Source organism: Lissotriton helveticus, chromosome 2_1 (genome assembly GCF_964261635.1).
Source record: "Lissotriton helveticus chromosome 2_1, aLisHel1.1, whole genome shotgun sequence".
Taxonomy (NCBI): domain Eukaryota; kingdom Metazoa; phylum Chordata; class Amphibia; order Caudata; family Salamandridae; genus Lissotriton; species Lissotriton helveticus.
The window spans coordinates 2076003837-2076021570 of NC_136059.1; the positions used below are offsets into that span (position 1 = coordinate 2076003837).

At 44.5% G+C, this 17734-nt stretch overlaps 1 protein-coding gene across 7 annotated transcripts in view; it reads right to left on the bottom strand.

Moving 5' to 3' along the window:
• Nucleotides 1-17734, bottom strand: part of CBR4 (carbonyl reductase 4) — a 289489-nt gene that overhangs the window by 202219 nt on the left and 69536 nt on the right. For all 7 annotated transcript variants that reach the window (XM_078677039.1, XM_078677044.1, XM_078677038.1 and 4 more), the window contains one exon: nucleotides 4455-4591. In XM_078677039.1, coding sequence (XP_078533165.1) covers nucleotides 4455-4591 — 137 coding nt within the window. The remainder of the gene's footprint in view (nucleotides 1-4454; nucleotides 4592-17734) is intronic.

Sequence of the window (17734 nt, forward strand, 5' to 3'; positions counted from 1 at the left end):
ATAAGCCAACTTAGGCTGACAAAAAGAACCTGGAGACAACAACGCTTGCTGATGCATCTCACTCTTCTCAGAGACAAACACCTAAAATACAAATAACATATATGAAGAGAGAAATCCTCATTCTTCTGATCCCAACCTGACCACTCTAGAAACAGACCCAAGGGCCCTTTCAACATCAAACAGCAAACATCTTCCTTCCCAAAACACTCAATTGATGACTCTGCAAAAAGACGTGAAGAGTTTGCCAAATTATTTTCAGAAAAAATAAACGTAGAACCCTTTCTAGACCCCTCCACCTCTCCACCCTGTACCTTTGACCGCCCTCCTACCAATATTGGTTCCCCAGCGACACATCCTCAACCATCGATGACCCACCCTGTCAACGAGCCAGAACACAAACTACAACCACATACAACTTAAAAATAATGCAACATGGGCCAAGTTTGAAACACCTCAGAGGAAGTCACTGAAATACTATCAAGCGTGAAATCGACATCCCTCCTCTTTTGTCAAAAATGTCAGACACATCATCTTCCCAACATGGACCAACAGCATTAACTCCTCCTTATCTACCGGCTCTATGCCAGCCTTCCTTAAACTCGGCCAAGTCAACCCCCTTATCTAAAACCCAGCTGCTCACCCAAATAACCTTAGCAACTATAGACCTATAACCAACCTTTCTCTCCTTGCCAAAACTATTGAAAATGTGTGCTGTCATAACTCAACAACCACACTGAAATATTCAACCTTCATGACACTTTCCAATCCGGGTTCAGAAAAGGCTGTAGGACAGAAACTGCAATACTGAACATCAGTGATGGCTTACACAGAGATCTAGACGATGGCAAGGCCTGCCTTTCAATCATCCTAGACCTCTCAGAGGCCTTTTGATACAGTCAACCACACTATTCTGATAAATACCCTCTCACAACATGCAGGCATCAATGGTACCATCCTTCAGTAATTTGCCTCATACCTGGACCAACGATCTCAATCAAATTGAACATCTCCACCTCTCCAACAGTATCTGTCCCACAATGAGTCCCTGAGGATCAATCCTATCCCCCGCTCTGTTCAACCTATTCATTGAGCCCTTTACGGTGATCTTGAAGCAGGCCAGAATTGCCTACAATCTCTATGGCGAGGACGCCCAACTCTACATCAAAATCTCATCCCCCAATGATATCCAACACTGAACCAACAAACTCTTCACAGTTCAATCCTGGCTGACCAAAAACCACTTAAAACTAAACCACGACAAAACTGAACTCCTCCTCATCCAACCAAAAGGAAAATCCCATCCATAATTGACTCGACAACCTAAATGTATTAAACTGTAACCTTTCTATCTCCAACTCTTCACTTGGGATTACACTTGCCAATAACTTGAACATGAAAGATCATATTAATGTCTCAGCAAAAAGTGCCCTCTACACACTAAAACACCTAAAGAAAATCAAGCCCGTCATACCCCTTGAAGACCTAAAGACTGTTGAGCAATCCCTAGTCCTCTCTAAGTTAGACTACAGTAACACAACAACAACAACAATGGGTACACCAAAGAACCACCTTATCCCTATGAAATACACACTCCAAGCAGAGGCCAGACTTCTATCCGGGGAAAGACGCTACTTAAGAAACTCAACTAGATGTCAATTTAAGTGAGACGCATATTAAACAGGGCGTGCATAAACCACAAAGCTCTCTACACTGAAAAACCAAACTACCTAGCAAGCAAACCATAAAAGGCTGGCCAAAAAGGGCCTCTACGAAGCTCAAATACTCCACTCCTTATTCCGCCCAAATTTAAGAGAGAAAAATCACTTAGTTGCTCCATCTATGGCAATGCACCTAGAATCCGGAATGCTTTGCCACAGTATCTACGTGACAATCAATCATTCTGAAACTTTAGAAAAGAGCTCACACTATTTCTTCACAATAATACCTGAACCCTCCTTCCTAACCAACCAACAAAAAGCCTGAATACCACTATCTCTGGATCTAGTCCTCCAATCTCCACAACAGTTCATCGTAACTCTGAACTGTTTCAACCACCTACACCACACTAGGTTATATTATAACCCCATATGCCTACTATTTTTCTGATGTATTCATTGTAAATTGTAAATATCTCTCCATACAGACCTTGTAAAGTGTTCTGATATTCACTTGATTCAACTATCACTTGAAAGCACAAAAAAGGTTTTGAAGTTTCTTGGTAACTGAAATGCACCTCAGCACAAAGGACAACAGATGAGCTTTGGCAATCAGCCACAATTATGGGTCCATAGGGTATAATAAAGTGAGCTTGGATCACAAAATCTAGTCAGAAAAAGACACATTCATAAACAGAATGCACAAACCCAAAATATTTGCTTTAAGTTTCCAATTGTGTTTTGGCAATTTCACCACTAATTCCATTTTGTATGCATCAATTCAGGAGTTCAACAAACATGCAATATATAACATTTCTGTGTTATGGTGATGAGGTTATCTCCTAGAAAAGGCTTTACATAAAACAGAGCAAAATTATATTCACAGTATCCAGATCTTTCCATCAAGCATCAAACCTGCCACTAATCTTACAGGAGGCTGGAAAAATTACACCCAACATTCTGTAGGAACTACATACATGTTAAAAAGGACGACTGCTCTCTATAATCAAATGAGGTACAAAAATAACGAAAATGTATACCTAGCTTCTTACACTTCGCGCAGATAATACATTTTCAATACTTGCTGGAATGACACAAACTCCTTCCGAGTTCAGACTGGTTTCATTTCCAATAATCCATTTTTTTATCCATATCTCCCCAACATATTTTTGGACCTAATTTTGGCTATCAGATGTTTCCATGAATAGGCATCTACTGATGTATATGTGTAATGGTCCATCATCTCAAATGAAAAAAAAAACACAGCACATTTTTATAGAGTTCTTAATGCAAGGAAAAATCATTACTCTTCTTGCTATATGTAAAGGGCAAAGTTAAGACAAAAGGACTTGAGCCTGTACATTTATTTTCAAGGCCAATAATAACAATTTTTTTGTGTCATTAGGTTTGAAGAATATAAAGGGCGGAATTAATGTCACTGACTCCAGAGTATTTGAAGAAGAAACTGAATTAAATACAAGTAATTTCATATATTAAAGTTAAAAATGTGGGGTGGAGTGAACACTATGAAAATGGTGGTCATGAATAATTCTATTACGTGTTCAAAAACACAGGTGCGCAGAGCAAAATTCCCCCTGGGAAAGAACACTGGGGGACGTGCCCCAGGGAAGCCCTGGGTCACGGACCTCCTGGGAGCCCTGGGTCACGGGCCCCAGGGAAACACTGGGTCACGGGCCCCAGGGGAGCTCTGGGTCACGGGCCCCAGGGGAGCACTGGGTCACGGGCCCCAGGGGAGCACTGTGTCACGGGCCCCAGGGGAGCACTGTGTCACGGGCCCCGAGAGCCCTGGGTCACGGGAGCACTGGGTCACGGGCCCCATGGGAGCTCTGGGTCAAGGGCCCCAGGGGAGCAGTGGGTCACGGGCCCCAGGGGAGCAGTGGATCACGGGCCCCAGGGGAGCACCGGGTCACAGGCCTCAGGGGAGGACGAGATTCAGGGGAGCATTGGCCTCAGGCAAGCACTGAGTGACATGCCCCAGGGGAACACTGGGTGACGTGCCCAAGGGGAGCACTGGGTAATGTGTCATTTATGGGCACATCATCAGGTTACAGATTACATCCTACCTACAAATCTACACTTGGTTTGGATAAAGGTTAACTTCCAGTCTCAGGTTTACACTTGGTTTAGTTATATGCTAACACTCACTTTCAGGCTTTCAACTGGCTTAGCTATAGGTTAACACACGCCGTTAAGTTGACATTTGCCTTATTCACCAAGAGATATAGAAAAGAGGCACAGGGTCATGCAAAGTAAGGTATGCATCATGTAATAAATCACTGTAATGGGATGTTGGCTAAATGAGACACTGAACCAGTTTGAAACTGAAAACATGTTACAACACACACCTGTCCTGAAAATGTTTTCTGTGAAGACCCAATTTGTTTATAACTGCGCCAACACTGGAAACTATAGTTATAAAAAATGGCGTAATCTATTCCTGAAGCACAACACTTGGAGACCTCGCTCTACTTAGACTAAGACAACTGTAAAGATTGAATTTCCATACAGCAGTCTTTAGAAATAGTGCAGCAAGAAGCATTTATTGATTCAAACAAAAAAGTAAAGTAGGGAATGACTGGAAGGGTACAGGGTTATGTGAGATGGGACCATGCTAAGCATGATTTATTTTGTGGCCTTTTTGTTTTGCGACTGGTCAACAGTTGATGTCCACTGACAAAAGTTATGGTTGATGAAACTGGCACGTATGTTTGAACTGCATTGTCCTACAGAAAGATTCCAAGACCAACATAAGGTTGAAAGGCATTAGACAAAACTTACCTATGTTGACAACAGCTCCTCCTTGCTGCTTCAGCATACATTTAATACCATACTTGCAAGTCAACATTGGTCCCATGAGATTAGTATGGAGTTGGGATACCATGTCCTCTGTACTTGTTTTTAACAGCAAGGCATCCCTGTAATCAATGAAAGTTATTTAAACCTAGTTCTTGCACAGTCTTAACAAAAGTATTATCTTGCATATTGCTAGAGGATTCATTTGGAAATGGTAGTACACATCTAACCCGACTTAACAGATCACCTCAACCAAAGTACATCAAGCGCTTGACAGGTGTTACCATAAACAATTTACAAGGTCAACCGTGCATGAAAAATACGATATATAGATTAGTGGGTGCAACAGGCATTGAGCTATGTGACAAAACAATTGTATAACAATTCAGGATGGACAAACTGCTTTCCAGATGATCTGCATCTTTTTGGTATTCTGTGAAAGCTGCAGATCAGCAGTAAAATGCACCATTAAAGCTACTGAGTCAAACGCACAGTTTAGGGCACGCTGTTCTTTGACTAAATTACTTTTACATACCAATCCCATTGTGCTAGTCCTTATCTTATGTATTACTACAAAGTTGGCCCAGATTGTATTATGATAAAATACACTTGCTACATCTGCAGCTTAAGTCATTTTTTAGCAATGCGAGTCCAAGGTCTCAAAATGCACTTGTAGCACTGAGACAGTTAGCATATGTGACAATAAAAATAAATCAGGTTAAAAATTCCATAACTGCGACTGATAGAAGTGAGCCATTGTCAGAGCAGTCTTGGCAATGTGAAATGCCTAGAGTGGCCAAAGCGGTCCTCGCCTCATTGTTGGATGGACAAGTAATGAAACTTCCGTGCTTAGAGAGCTAAAATTCTGAGAAGATTTGTAAGCTGCAAGTATTGGGCCTATGGCACCACTGTTAAAAAACACTATCCAAGTACTTCTCTGGCGATTGCGTGATTCAAGGGCAGTTTGGCAATATTACCACAGTCCTTAGAAACATTAGAAACAAATAATACTGCTGGCCCACTGTGATATCAAGTAACTCCTTTATATGCATGTATATATGTCTGTAGGTAGTATTTGTACAGTGTAAGCGCACAATGCATCTTCCACACTATCCTAAATTGGAGAAGGTTGTGTGTAGTCCTAAAGGATACAGGGATATTGTTCCAGATCCTGGGGGCACAGATGGAAAAAGCCTGCAGCCTTGTTCTTTCTTGTTTACATTTCTTTGTCTCCAGTATAATAGTGCTCTGGATGTGGGAGCGCCCAGAACCACCATAGATGGTTGAGTTGGTCTGCCAGATAGTTGGTGGTCCTGGTTGTGATGTCATTTTAAGTGATTCCGCTGTTTTTGAAGATGGTGCAGGTAAGTAAGGGGTCCAGAAGAACCCCATCAGGAAGCCATAAATATTTAGTAGGAACCAATGAAGGAATAAGGCTACTTCCCGGGTGACTAAGGTAGAGGACCACAGTGCTACCTTTGGGGGGACAGTTGATGCCCTTCACAAAACAGTTGCGAAACTGCAAATTTCAAAAGGCTAAATGTCAACCCACATTGAGGATGCGGAGAGTCGCTCCAGAAGAAATCACCTGTGTCTCCTTGGGTTCCAAGAGGGTTGTAAAGGATCTCTTCCGGAGAAATTCTTGGAAACATGGCTCAAAACCTTCTTGCCTGATAACATGAACTCTCCATGCTTCCTAGCTGAACAGGTAGACCGGGCAACAATGCCAAAACTGCCAGCTGAAGCCCCATCACGGCCTATGATCACACACCTGTAAAATCACAGTAACAGAGACCTCATCCTACGCAACGCGAGGGAGTCAGGAGAGGTTAAATATGAAGCCCGCAAAATACGGATTTTCCCAGATTATACGACTGGTGCAGAGGCAAAGGAAATCCTTTGGATAAGTGTTGGACTTGGCCCTTAGGGCAGGTTCACCCCTAATCTTTTTGCATTTATTTGTGACCCAGTGTTAGTGATTTTTGGGTCTCTGCGCACTTTTTCCCTGTGTCCCAGGGTAAAGTGCGTGCGTGTAGTATGGCTGGCCTGCCCTCCCATAGGAATGCATGGGGAATGTGTGTGTCCATGTTAGTTCCTGATGTGTGGGGAGTGCAGGCTCGAGTTTGGTATGTGTGAACTCGTGAGAATGAATGCTGCGCGATGGTATGTGCGGCTTGTATGTGTCTAGAAGGGAAGTGCTACTTCTGGACATTGATGTATGTGTGCAGTGAGGGTGCTGGAGCGTGATTGGCTGGAGCTGGCTGGCATGCCAGGCTCCAGGAAGTCTGGATGGGTCTGCCCGGTGGTGAGTGTGAGATTAGCATGAGTGATGTGTGGGAGGAGTGCACCTGGGTCCTGGATGGGCTGGGTTTTTCCCCACACAATGCTGGCTTCGCCCCCCATGTGGTGTGTCTAACGACCCTAGCCTCCCCAGTGAATGAAAGGGGTGGTTGGGCCATCAAGGGTACTCCCAAGCCAGCTGCAACTGGTTTCCCCCCACCCTGCACCCTGAAACAAAGGATTTCTTAGTATAAAAATGGGGCTGTGTCCCCACAGAAGTTGCTCTCTGTTCTACTTTTGGATCCTGCCAGAGGGGGCTGCTGCTGCTGTTGGGCCAGAGGACCGCCACTTGGACTGTTTTCCTGCCTGGAGACCCAGTGTGCTGGCTCTGGGCCCAGCCTTGCCCCCCTACCTGCCTCCAGACCCTGCTGGAGCTTGACTTTGTGCTTGGGGAGCGCTCTCCCTTGTCCCCAGTGCTGGGAGCGCTTTGTTTCTGCCCTTTAGCGCTGTGAGCGCTTTTCCCTGCCTGAATAGCGCTGAGAGCGCTTTATCTTTGCTGCTAGCGCTTCGAGCGCTTTATTTGGATTTCCAGCGCTGGGAGCGCTTTTCCCTCTGTTCATAGCGCTTGGGAGCGCTTTGTGCGCAGCCGGTGCCCACCCGGCATTTGCCCGCTTTTATTGCCGATTTTTGGAAGAGCGAGTGCCCACCTCACTTTATATTTTATTTAAAAGCCGGTGCCCACCCGGCATTGCCCCGTGGTTTCACCGCCACAGCCCGGGACCGAGAGAGTACAGCCGCTGACGTCACCCGGAGAGCCGCGCTGTGATTGGTTACAGCTGCCGGAGGCTCGCCGGGCGACTAGCGCTGTGATTGACTGCCGAGGAGAGGCACGAAGCAGCCTGCCGAGGCTCTGGAGGGAGAAGGGAAGCCCCGCTGAAGAGAGCCGTCCCGCCAGCGAGGCCCCGAGGAAGAGGAGCCCTGCCCGCAGCCCCAGGGAGACCGCCGCCTGACAGAGACCCGGTGAGTGCAGGGGCAGGTTCTCCGGGTTCTTCGAGCGGCCCCAGTGGCAGAGGGCCGCTCCCCCGTGTGCGGCATTTCTTTGTTGGAGCCAAGAGGCTCCGGGGGCACCACTTCCTTTCGAGTCCCCCGTGAGGGACTCCAACGCTCCGGTCAGTGTGTTTCTTGCCCACGGGGGCTCTAACGGCATTTTGTGTTTGCTCCTGAGTCCCCCGTGAGGGACTCCAACGAGTGGGGCCAGTTCTTTGTTCGTGAGCCCGAGAGGCTCCCGCCCATTCGATTTACGAGCCTGAGAGGCTCGAGGGGCCATATTACTTTGCAGAGCCTAGCGAGGTGCTTGAGGGGCAGTTGGTGGTCAGAGCCCCGTGGCTCCCACCTTGTGTTTCGCCCCATTGTGTTTTTGAGCCCACGAGGCTCCAACGTTGGTAATCTGTATTTACAACTGTCCAGCACTTAGTGGACAGTTGCTACGTTTAGGCTTTGTGTTCTTGGCTGCCTGCGCAGCCCTCCCTGACATTGAGACTCAGGGCATTTCAGCCCTTGCGAGGCCAGTTGGCCTGAGGGACAGTTCTAGTCTTGTGCTACATGCACCCTGCGCAATTTATGATTTACTGCTTATGTGATTCCTGCGCAAATGTTCTACTCGCACCTGTGAATGTGTTTTAATACCTCATGTGCCATGTTCTTTATGTTTTATCCCCTTTGCTAAAAGTGACCTGCTTAGAGGATTGTTTATGTTATTACCTTTGCTAAAAGTGACCTGCTTAGGTGATTCTCTGTTTTTATTCCCCTTTGCTAAAAGTGACCTGCTTAGAGGAATGTTTGTTTTATCCCCTTTGCTACAAGTGACCTGCTTAGGGGATTGTTGATGTTTTATTGCCTTTGCTAAATGTGACTTGCCTAGGTGATTATTTTAGGTTTCCTTCCCTTTGCTAAATGTGACTTGCTTAGGTGATGGTTTTCCTTCCATAGGTCCTGATGATAAGGTCCTAGGTCCCTGCGTGATTTTTCCTACAGTTTTAGGGTTGCGTAGGAGGTATTTACCCTTTACCAGGAAGTCCTGGTTGTGTGCTACATGTAACTATTTTGTGTGCTACATTCATATGTTTCTGTGCTAAGTGCATACCCCTGACAGTGGTCCAGGTGGCCCTGTCCTGTACATAATCCCTTGTAAATCTTGCCCGTGCCTGTTGGCACATTGTAAAGTGTGTGTGTTATCTAATGTGTTTTTATTATTATAATACAAAGGCTATTTTTGATATAACCTTGTGCGGAGTTTCCTTTGTGGTGGGCCTAGGGTGTTGTCGCTGGGGTGCGCGCGCAAACGCTTTACACATCGCCTCCGAGATTAGCCTTGCTGCTCGCGTCACGTTACCTAGAGGGTGAGCAGGGGTTATCTTGGTGTGTAACTCCCTTGCCCTGACTTAGAAATGGCGATCCCTGACTGACCTTGGCGTGAGCATTGGCCGGCCGGGGGTCCCGTTTCTAACAATAAGTAAAACAAGAACTGTGCGTGATGGATATCAAATACATTCTATACCTAGCCAAATAAAAAATTATTCACAATTGGAAAATGCTGTTTTTCCTCACCCGAATAGGGTTTGGGAGTGGGTTGAGGAACGGCCCCCATTCCAGCCATCAGGAAGTTGGGGACAGGATTGGGAGCGGAGGGCCCCAGGCAATCCTAGACATTGAAGTGGATCCACGCAACGCCACAGATAATGGCTGCATTGAGGCTGTGGCAGGGCTGGGCATACCTCTGGACGAGCTAATGCGGCCATGCAACAGATCCGATAGACGTGGAGGACCCTATCAGGTATTGGGAGCCGGGAACTGACAGTCACTTGGTTTGATACTCCTGAAATTCCAAGGCAATATACATAGACTTTATAGGTGTCCATATAGATGTTTATTGTCGTTTTTCGTTTCTTTGCCTCATTTGATCAGTATGTTGGGAGACAGATGCTTCTGGGGTCGAAGTATAGGGTAGGGGATTGAAATGGGTGGGGGAGTTTTGTTGTTTTTCCATATTCACGATTGCTGATGGCACGAAGCAGAAGTATTATAGCAAATACGCAGTCTATTGATGTCCCAACTGCAGTTACAAGGTAAATTCACTTGCCAGTTGGAAATAATAACCTGGATTATCAATGGGCTCCTAGATAAGATTAAGAGAGGGGCGGTAATGATGTACATTAAAAGACACTCTATTGGGGTTATCCTGTTACAAGAGACTCATGTCCTGGGGACCAGATGCCCCTTCCTCGGGAAATACGGCAATTACAGAGTCTAACATGCAGGCTTCACCAGAGGCTCTAGTGGGGTAGTGATAATGCACCATAAGTTGCTCCAGCGGTCGGCCACCAAGGTCAACACAGACGACCTAAACTGCTTTGTGGTCCTAGAGAAAATGCTTGAAGGATCCCCCTAGACTCTATGCAGAGTGTATAGCCCTCCTTCATTGTTTTCCGGCGCACTGCAGGAACTCTCACATGTGCTGCTACAGACCCCGCTGGGACTCTGGTGGTGGGAGGTAATTTAAATGCATAAATGAACAGAACCTTAGACACACACTCAGGCACAATCACCACCAGATCTCAAGTGTTGACGAAATGGGAGATGTCCATTGGTCAGGTCGACACCTGGCACCCATACGACTGAGGTTTTACCCACGACTCTGCCCGCACACTTTTAACTCAAGGATAGATAACTTCTTTATCTCACAAGAGGGTATTGGCCTTACTGCAGGTGCCCAGATTCTCCCACAAGACCTCTCACACCACTTCCCCGTCACATTATGCTTTCATGCCATCTCCGGGGGGCTCTGGAGGTATTTTGCAATGGAGTACACGGTGGCTTCAAAATAGTGATTTCAAAGATCTCCTCCATGATGCAATTAGCGAATTCTTTGATCTCAACACTCTGTCTCTGTACTCACCACTGAGCCTACTGGAGGTGCTAAATGCAACAATAAGGGGTAAGGGTCTCTCTATGGTCCAAGGCAGAGAGCGTGATAGAGAACTGGTGTTCATAGAAATGGAGAAGATCCTCCTTCTGGAATGGGAACTTGCGTTGAGAGAGGCAGGAGTGCACCAGACACTCTTGGAGGAACTGCATGTGTCCCTCAAGCACAAACTATTGAACACAGCCAAGCTCGCTTGGAACATGTCCAGATATAGGATCTATGAACACGGGAATAAAGCTAGTAAACGTCTTTACTGGTTAGCACAAAGGGAAGAAGGGGCTAATCCCTTATTACACTTGAATAAAGACCAAATTGTTTCAAGGTCCCACAAAATTACAGAAGTCTTTAAAGGATCCTGTAGGAAACTTTATAGAGTGCGTGCTCTGCCAAGCTTACAGCAGCTCTATCCCACTGTAAGTGACCATCCACTATGCTCCATTTCGCAGGCATACAAGAAACTGCAAATCCGGGGGCTTCAAACTTGGGGGGGCGGGCTCCCCTAGGGGGGCATTTACTGATCCCAAAGGGGGTTTGCCAGGCTCTGGCCAAAAGAAGCATTATGTTGATAACAGTGCTTTGTTTTAAGAGGAAAAAAATGTGTGGCAGTAAGCGACTCAGTAATGGGTCATCACTAATTATTTGTCATTTATATCCTAGCTGGGAGTATGTCAAAATGGAAGGAACTCCAAATATTCTTCAAGTCCCCCACCCCCATTTCCAATAATCACACTTGTGGATTCTTTTAGACGTTAGTAAGGCCTGCCTGACCAGAATAGTATGTTTGTCAATCATGTATTTGATTGCATTTTGAAAACGGTAACTGAACTTAACTGCAATGTTTAAATAAGTCAAGACGTATTTAAACATGGCTAACTTAATAGAATTATCGTGAAAAAGTCTGGGGGGTGGTGCAGATGATTTTTTCCCCCACGGGGTGGGGGGGGGAGGGGGAGAGCATGGGGCAGCATTAAAATGTTTTAGGCCACTGCCCACTGCTCTAGATGCACCCCTGGTGCTGGAGGAGATCCAGGCGGCAGTGACCACCTCGCCCTCTTGGGTCAGGTCCAAATGGATTTGTGATTGATTTCTTTAAAGTGGGTCTCGTCGATACTGATATCCCATTTCCTTGACCTCTTTAATGTTGTGGGCCGTTCCAGTTCCCTCCCAGAAGACCAAGCTTGTGCATTAATCTCCGTCATTTTAAAACCGAAAAAAAATAACAATCAGAAGAACTCTTATCCGAACGATCTATTTCACTTCTCAATGTAGAGGGTAAAATATTGGCCAAACTACTGCCTACTTCATTGGCAGCAGTGATTGGTTCGGGTCCACGTGGACCCTAACAGATTTATGTCGCAGAGGCTAAAGATGGAAATGGCCCCTGTTGAAGATCTGCAGGACCCCTCAGCGTTATTCCTTTTGGACTACAAAAAAGCATTGAATTCATTTGCCCTTCTTATTTCAGATCTTGCAAAAAAAATGAATGTATTGGAGCCAGACAGTTTCACTTAGTATTGCCAAACATTTACAGAATTAGATGAGAAACTCCAACAGCCACTTAACCACTTGAGCATCCTACTAGCATTGGAGCTGTACTTTTACAGGACAAAACCCTGACCGGGCACCCCACCTCACATACATCCATATGCATACTACAAAAACGATGAGAGGGAATGAGTATACTAAATCAAGACAGAACTGTGTCCCCATTGCTGTTCAAGTAAAAAAGCAAGAATTATCAGCTGCTAATAGCAATAAGCAGAGTTATGGCCTGTTCCTGAGGACAGAAGCAATCAACATTAAAAGGAGTGTCACTTTGAAGGAACCCAGTCACCCCAAGACTCAGTTGGTGGCCACCATACATAGCCATGTATCACACTTGTCTGGAGACTAATGACACAAGTCTCCTGCACAAGAAAACCTGGATCTGCAAAAAAAATAAAAACATGTGGAAACGTCACACTGACACCAGGGTACTTTCGACTCTCCAAGCTGACCTGCCCAAATCAAATTCCCTCCCACAAGAACCTCTGAAATCTGATGGAGTAAATGTTCTAGAAAGTTCATTAGAATCCCTGGGATTACCTCGCTTTCTGACGCACAGCAGACCGAAACATTTTAAAAATATATCGAAGCAGTAACATTGTGTTTTTCCTTTCTTGCCATTAACCACTGCAAGGGCTTACAATTCAGGCCCTTCTGTCAGGTCAAGGTTTCATTGCCTGGCTGGGCCCCACAAAAGAGAGGTTCAGGATTTGATCCAGTAAATGGACTTGGGAAACCAGAACTCGCAGAGGTGTACCCACTAATAAACAAGAACACTATTCGAGAACAGAGAGATTCCTGGATGGAGTGTTTGTCTGGAAATTAAGCTCACTTACCTATGATTGCAGTATACAGAGTTGTGTGTGTTGAAGATCTCAGATTTTAGAGGTATCTTGCTTCCCAACAGTGGTGTGTGAAGCCAGTCCAAACCTACAGCAGGCCACTTGAAATTACTGATCCCTGGTTGATCCAGCTTTCAGTGCCAAAGGAACCAAATTCCTCTTTTTATCGTTCTAGTCACCGGATAGCCCAGGGCCTGAGCCCAGGGCCTGAGCCCATAGTCTCCTTTTCTATGACTGTCTTTGATAAATGACCACATCCAAGAAAGCACCACAAACGTCTTATTGACCTACTTCCCCACCTTCTGGCTAGGATGAACCACTGATACACTAGCACCTATTGGTGCTGCTGCCTCCTTAGAAAAACAATCAGCCTTTTCTTGCAGGATTTCCTTCTCTTAAAGTCACCCTCACAGGACTGCTCTTTCTAATCACTGAGAGGCCAAAAGGTAGTCCTACAACCAGGAGTACAAGGACTCCACTGGATCACTGGAAGTTTGCAGTGAAATACGTTCAGTGAAACGTCCCTCTCAAGTGTCTCCCCTATCCTTTGGTTAGTAGGTAGGGGACACTCTTAAGGTCTTTCTGACCTCCCATTGGTTTCAGGAGAGTGGGCACCCAGCCTCCTGTTCTTGAGCTTGTGCCAGCGCATTCTGGTGCAGTGCCTCTAGCTTAAGATTCTGGGTGAGTTTTGATAAAATCAGCTTTTCCAGGATATTCAGTTTCAATCAACATCTAAAATTCCAGCTGGACTCCCGGGTTTGGAATCTGGTCCGCTTCTGGTTTGCCTATCTCCCCTTCAAAACAGGGAAACAGCTCAGACCCCACAACATACCTATGTGTTATACCTAGAGGAGCCCCTTCCTTTGAGGATGCTCTGGAGAGGGCCAGTACTCTCCTGATCACAACCTCCATGAACTGTAACCTCTTGTAGTGTAGTTCCTATATTCCCAATAGGCTCTGCGTATTGGAATAATATATCCTATAGATGTGATGTAGGACTTATGTCTACTAGGTCTCTATCGAATATATTAGACTTAATTGTGTGTGCCAGCTAGCTCAGAGGTCACTAGAAACTTTCTCGAGTTCACAAGAAGGGATTAGTTTCTGACAACCGCATAAACATGACAACTTTGTTTCCCCAAGATAAAACTGATCTTCAGAGTCGTGGAAACAATAGATGGATATTTCACTCAGTCATTCGTGCATGCTTCATTTCACCAGAGGTGCAGAGAAATAGAGAGACGGGCGTTTTTAATAAAAGTATTTATTTAACAGTCTTCTTTCTCATGCAGAAGAAATTAACTGCTACAATCACGATACTGGCTGTAAAGTATAATACATACAGCAAGAAGAGTATTATAAAATAATACTGTAAAAGCATGGTATGATTTCGAAGCCATAAAATACATACATAAATAAATAAAGATTAAAAAGTACTCAACTGGTGCTTCTAAAATACGCCTACCCCGATGTACCTAACCCAAGTCTAGTATAAGGGAAGAAGTAAGTGTGGTGAAGCATAAGTTCAGTATTCTTTTGCCAAGAATCAATCCAAGATTTCTCTTAGGGTCTAATCAGCTCCGTACCTTGGTTTAGAATGAAGGAGGTCCGTCTCAGGACTCGATTTCCCAACACCCCGCAAGTGGAGCTTGAAAACACTGGAGCTGGATTTCTCGGCAAGAGAAAAGACAGCATCTCTCTCAGTGCATCTGCTGGAGGGTCTGCTTCCTTCGGCACTTACTGTAGCGGGATGCGTCTGGCAAGTAGATAGTCGAACTGCTCCAAACCACCGTGTGTTTGCTTGGGCAAGTGTGGGCATATTTATACCTTGAAGGTGCCCAGTTTGACGTAAAGGTGGACATAATAACGTCATCAAAGAGTCTCAGTTCTTTGAAAACTCCATGAGTTCATGGACAAATCAATATTCAAGCAAGGGGAAGTCCCCAACTGCTGAAGCCGAGTTTTCCAAGAAATCGTTGTGGATTTTCAGAACTAGTGGAAGTAGTCATGCCGTATTTGGACTGCATGAGCCATGTCTAAATATGGTTATGATTTCTATGCCTATATAAGGACAAGGTGATTTATACCTATATAAGGGCATGAACTGGGAAAATTACACTAGGGTCCTAAAATGCTATACAACACTCTAATGTTGTTCCTCAACAAACAGTCAGAGATTAAGTCATCCTTTAGATCGGCTTGGACCGCTTTTGTCGCTTTACTTATCTGCACTTACACGCAGGCGACCAGTACTTGAAAACCTAAGATAATAGTCTCCAGGAATCATCTTGGTTAAGCTATTGCGCAAGTGTCAACCATCACTTGCCATGTACCTGTGCCCATCATGCCCATTAACATTGTACCATCTATTTCAACGGATTCAAGATATTCCAGATTGTTTGGAGGGATCTACAGTTAAATTCCTTTCTTCCTCTTCTAGACATTCAAAGACACTACAGTAAATCTGATCAAATGTTTAGCTATGGGTGGCCAGAAAACCTCCTATGCAATCAAAATAGAGAAGAGTGTAAAAATCATGGTGCTACGGAGCAACCATCCTTTCTCCAGCCAACGATCATCATGTCAGGTGCTAAAAGAGTCAAAGGGGATCGATTATCACAGAACAAGAAGGGGGTGGATGTAGATCAAGAATAGTTACCGGCCTAACCTCGGGAATACATTCAAAGTTTCTAGCGCCGAGACGCCTACGGGCAATTGTATGCGCTGTATAAATCTCAAAAATAAATAAATAAATAAATTAGTGTATATATTCCATGTGGATTTACGTGGGCAGTTCTTTTTACAGGAACTGTGAGGATGGTCCAGTCCTGTACCATGGCTGCTTTCTTTAGTGTCTAGGAAGCACTCTCTCCTTGCTATGATATATAGAAATATATGCTAGTTGGCTTGCACACCTATCAGGAGAATTCAGGGTTTCATTACTCCTCCCTTCTTGCTTCACCCAAACAGAGCACTAGTAATATGTAAGCTTTTTTGTTTTCAGTTTCTGGTGTTTTTTCCCCAGTGTTTTTCAGTGATTTCAATACCTTAAAAATCAGTGGCTATCAGTGGTTACACATTTCAAGCAAATAAAAACCAAAAACAGTGTTTTTCTGGCGTTTATGGAACATTTAGCTTTTATTATTGCTTGCTTTCTGCATGGATAGTGCATGGTATATAGACTGTGTATATGAGGTCCAAATACATTTTTACAAATCAAACTTACTGTAGTATACCATCCAATACTTCTTCAGTGAGTCTTTTGTCTTGAGCAATAGCTATTTCCTTCCCATGTTAACTTTTATCTGTGAAAAGGCCCTCTCAACATTGGCCCCTGAGACGGGCAACGCCAAAATAGCCAGTACACAATTTGTTAACTCTAGCCACTGACATAGCTTTCCGTGCCAATAATGGTGCACCTGAAGATTGCGATTCTCTGGGACATGTTCTACAAAATATGCGTTGAACTGTGCGCATATGCCCTCAGAGTTATTGAAGCGGTCAAAAATGAAGCAGTACTTTTCAAAGTCTGAAGAAAATTCACATTTATGGAAGCGATCTAGAACTTGTGTAGAGTGAGACCTCATTGACTTCAAATGCCATGGTTTGTGAAGGATCATTATTATGCATTATTACAAGCAGTTTCTCGTGCATTGTAAAATAAAATCTCCTGAATTGCTCAACATTTTTTTGTTTACCAAGTGGCAAGCCTTCTAACAGGGAACATGTTGCAGAGCCAAAGGCACTAGAAGTGTCGACTAGCCTACTCTCGAGGAGGTGTTTCACATCTACACCTATTATGCAGAACACTTGGTAGACAAGGGTGTTTTTAGGCTCTCGTTTTTTTATTATGTCCACTACAGCAGTCATATTTTCCTGTAAAAAAATCAAAGATCGCAGTACAGTGTTCATATCATTATCAATATGCAACTGAAGAGCCTCAAATTTCTTGCCTTTGGCATCATCACTAAGCAAATATTCTGTAAACGGGAAGACTCTTTCTTTGATGCAACACAAAGCACAAAATGAGAAATATTTGCGTTTTAGTTCCCGTGTACAACGAAACAGTGCACCAGAAAAGACTTCATTAACTCAGATGATTGTAAAGATACTTTCAGCATACCCTCTAGCAAGTGGTAGGGATCTCTTACAAGAAAGCACTGCAGCTCAGGTATCGATTTTGATAGGTCAGAACACAACTTTTTCATATGCGTAGCAGAATCACTGCAAACGCAAACAATAGCACTCCAATCTTTGTTGAACTTGGTAAGAACTTTTTGCAGCAGCATTCCAAGTGACACTGCATTCTATGTTTTCAAAAAGTCTGGTGGCATGCTTTCACCACTATCGCAGAAGCTTGGTGACAACACTCTTTTCACATATACCTGTCACTACACCTTGCATTGAATGTTTAAAGCCTGGGGTGTCTGACAACTCACTTACTTAATACTGACTCGCTAGAAAAAAAGGGGCTGATTTATCAAAGGGTTTCACCCATTCTCGGTTTGTGGGTAAATATGATGGTACATACTGTGACAGATTCTTATGAAACCAGCCATTCTACCTATCAATGAAAGAATCAAACGTAGCCAAAATATCAAATATGATTTTGATAT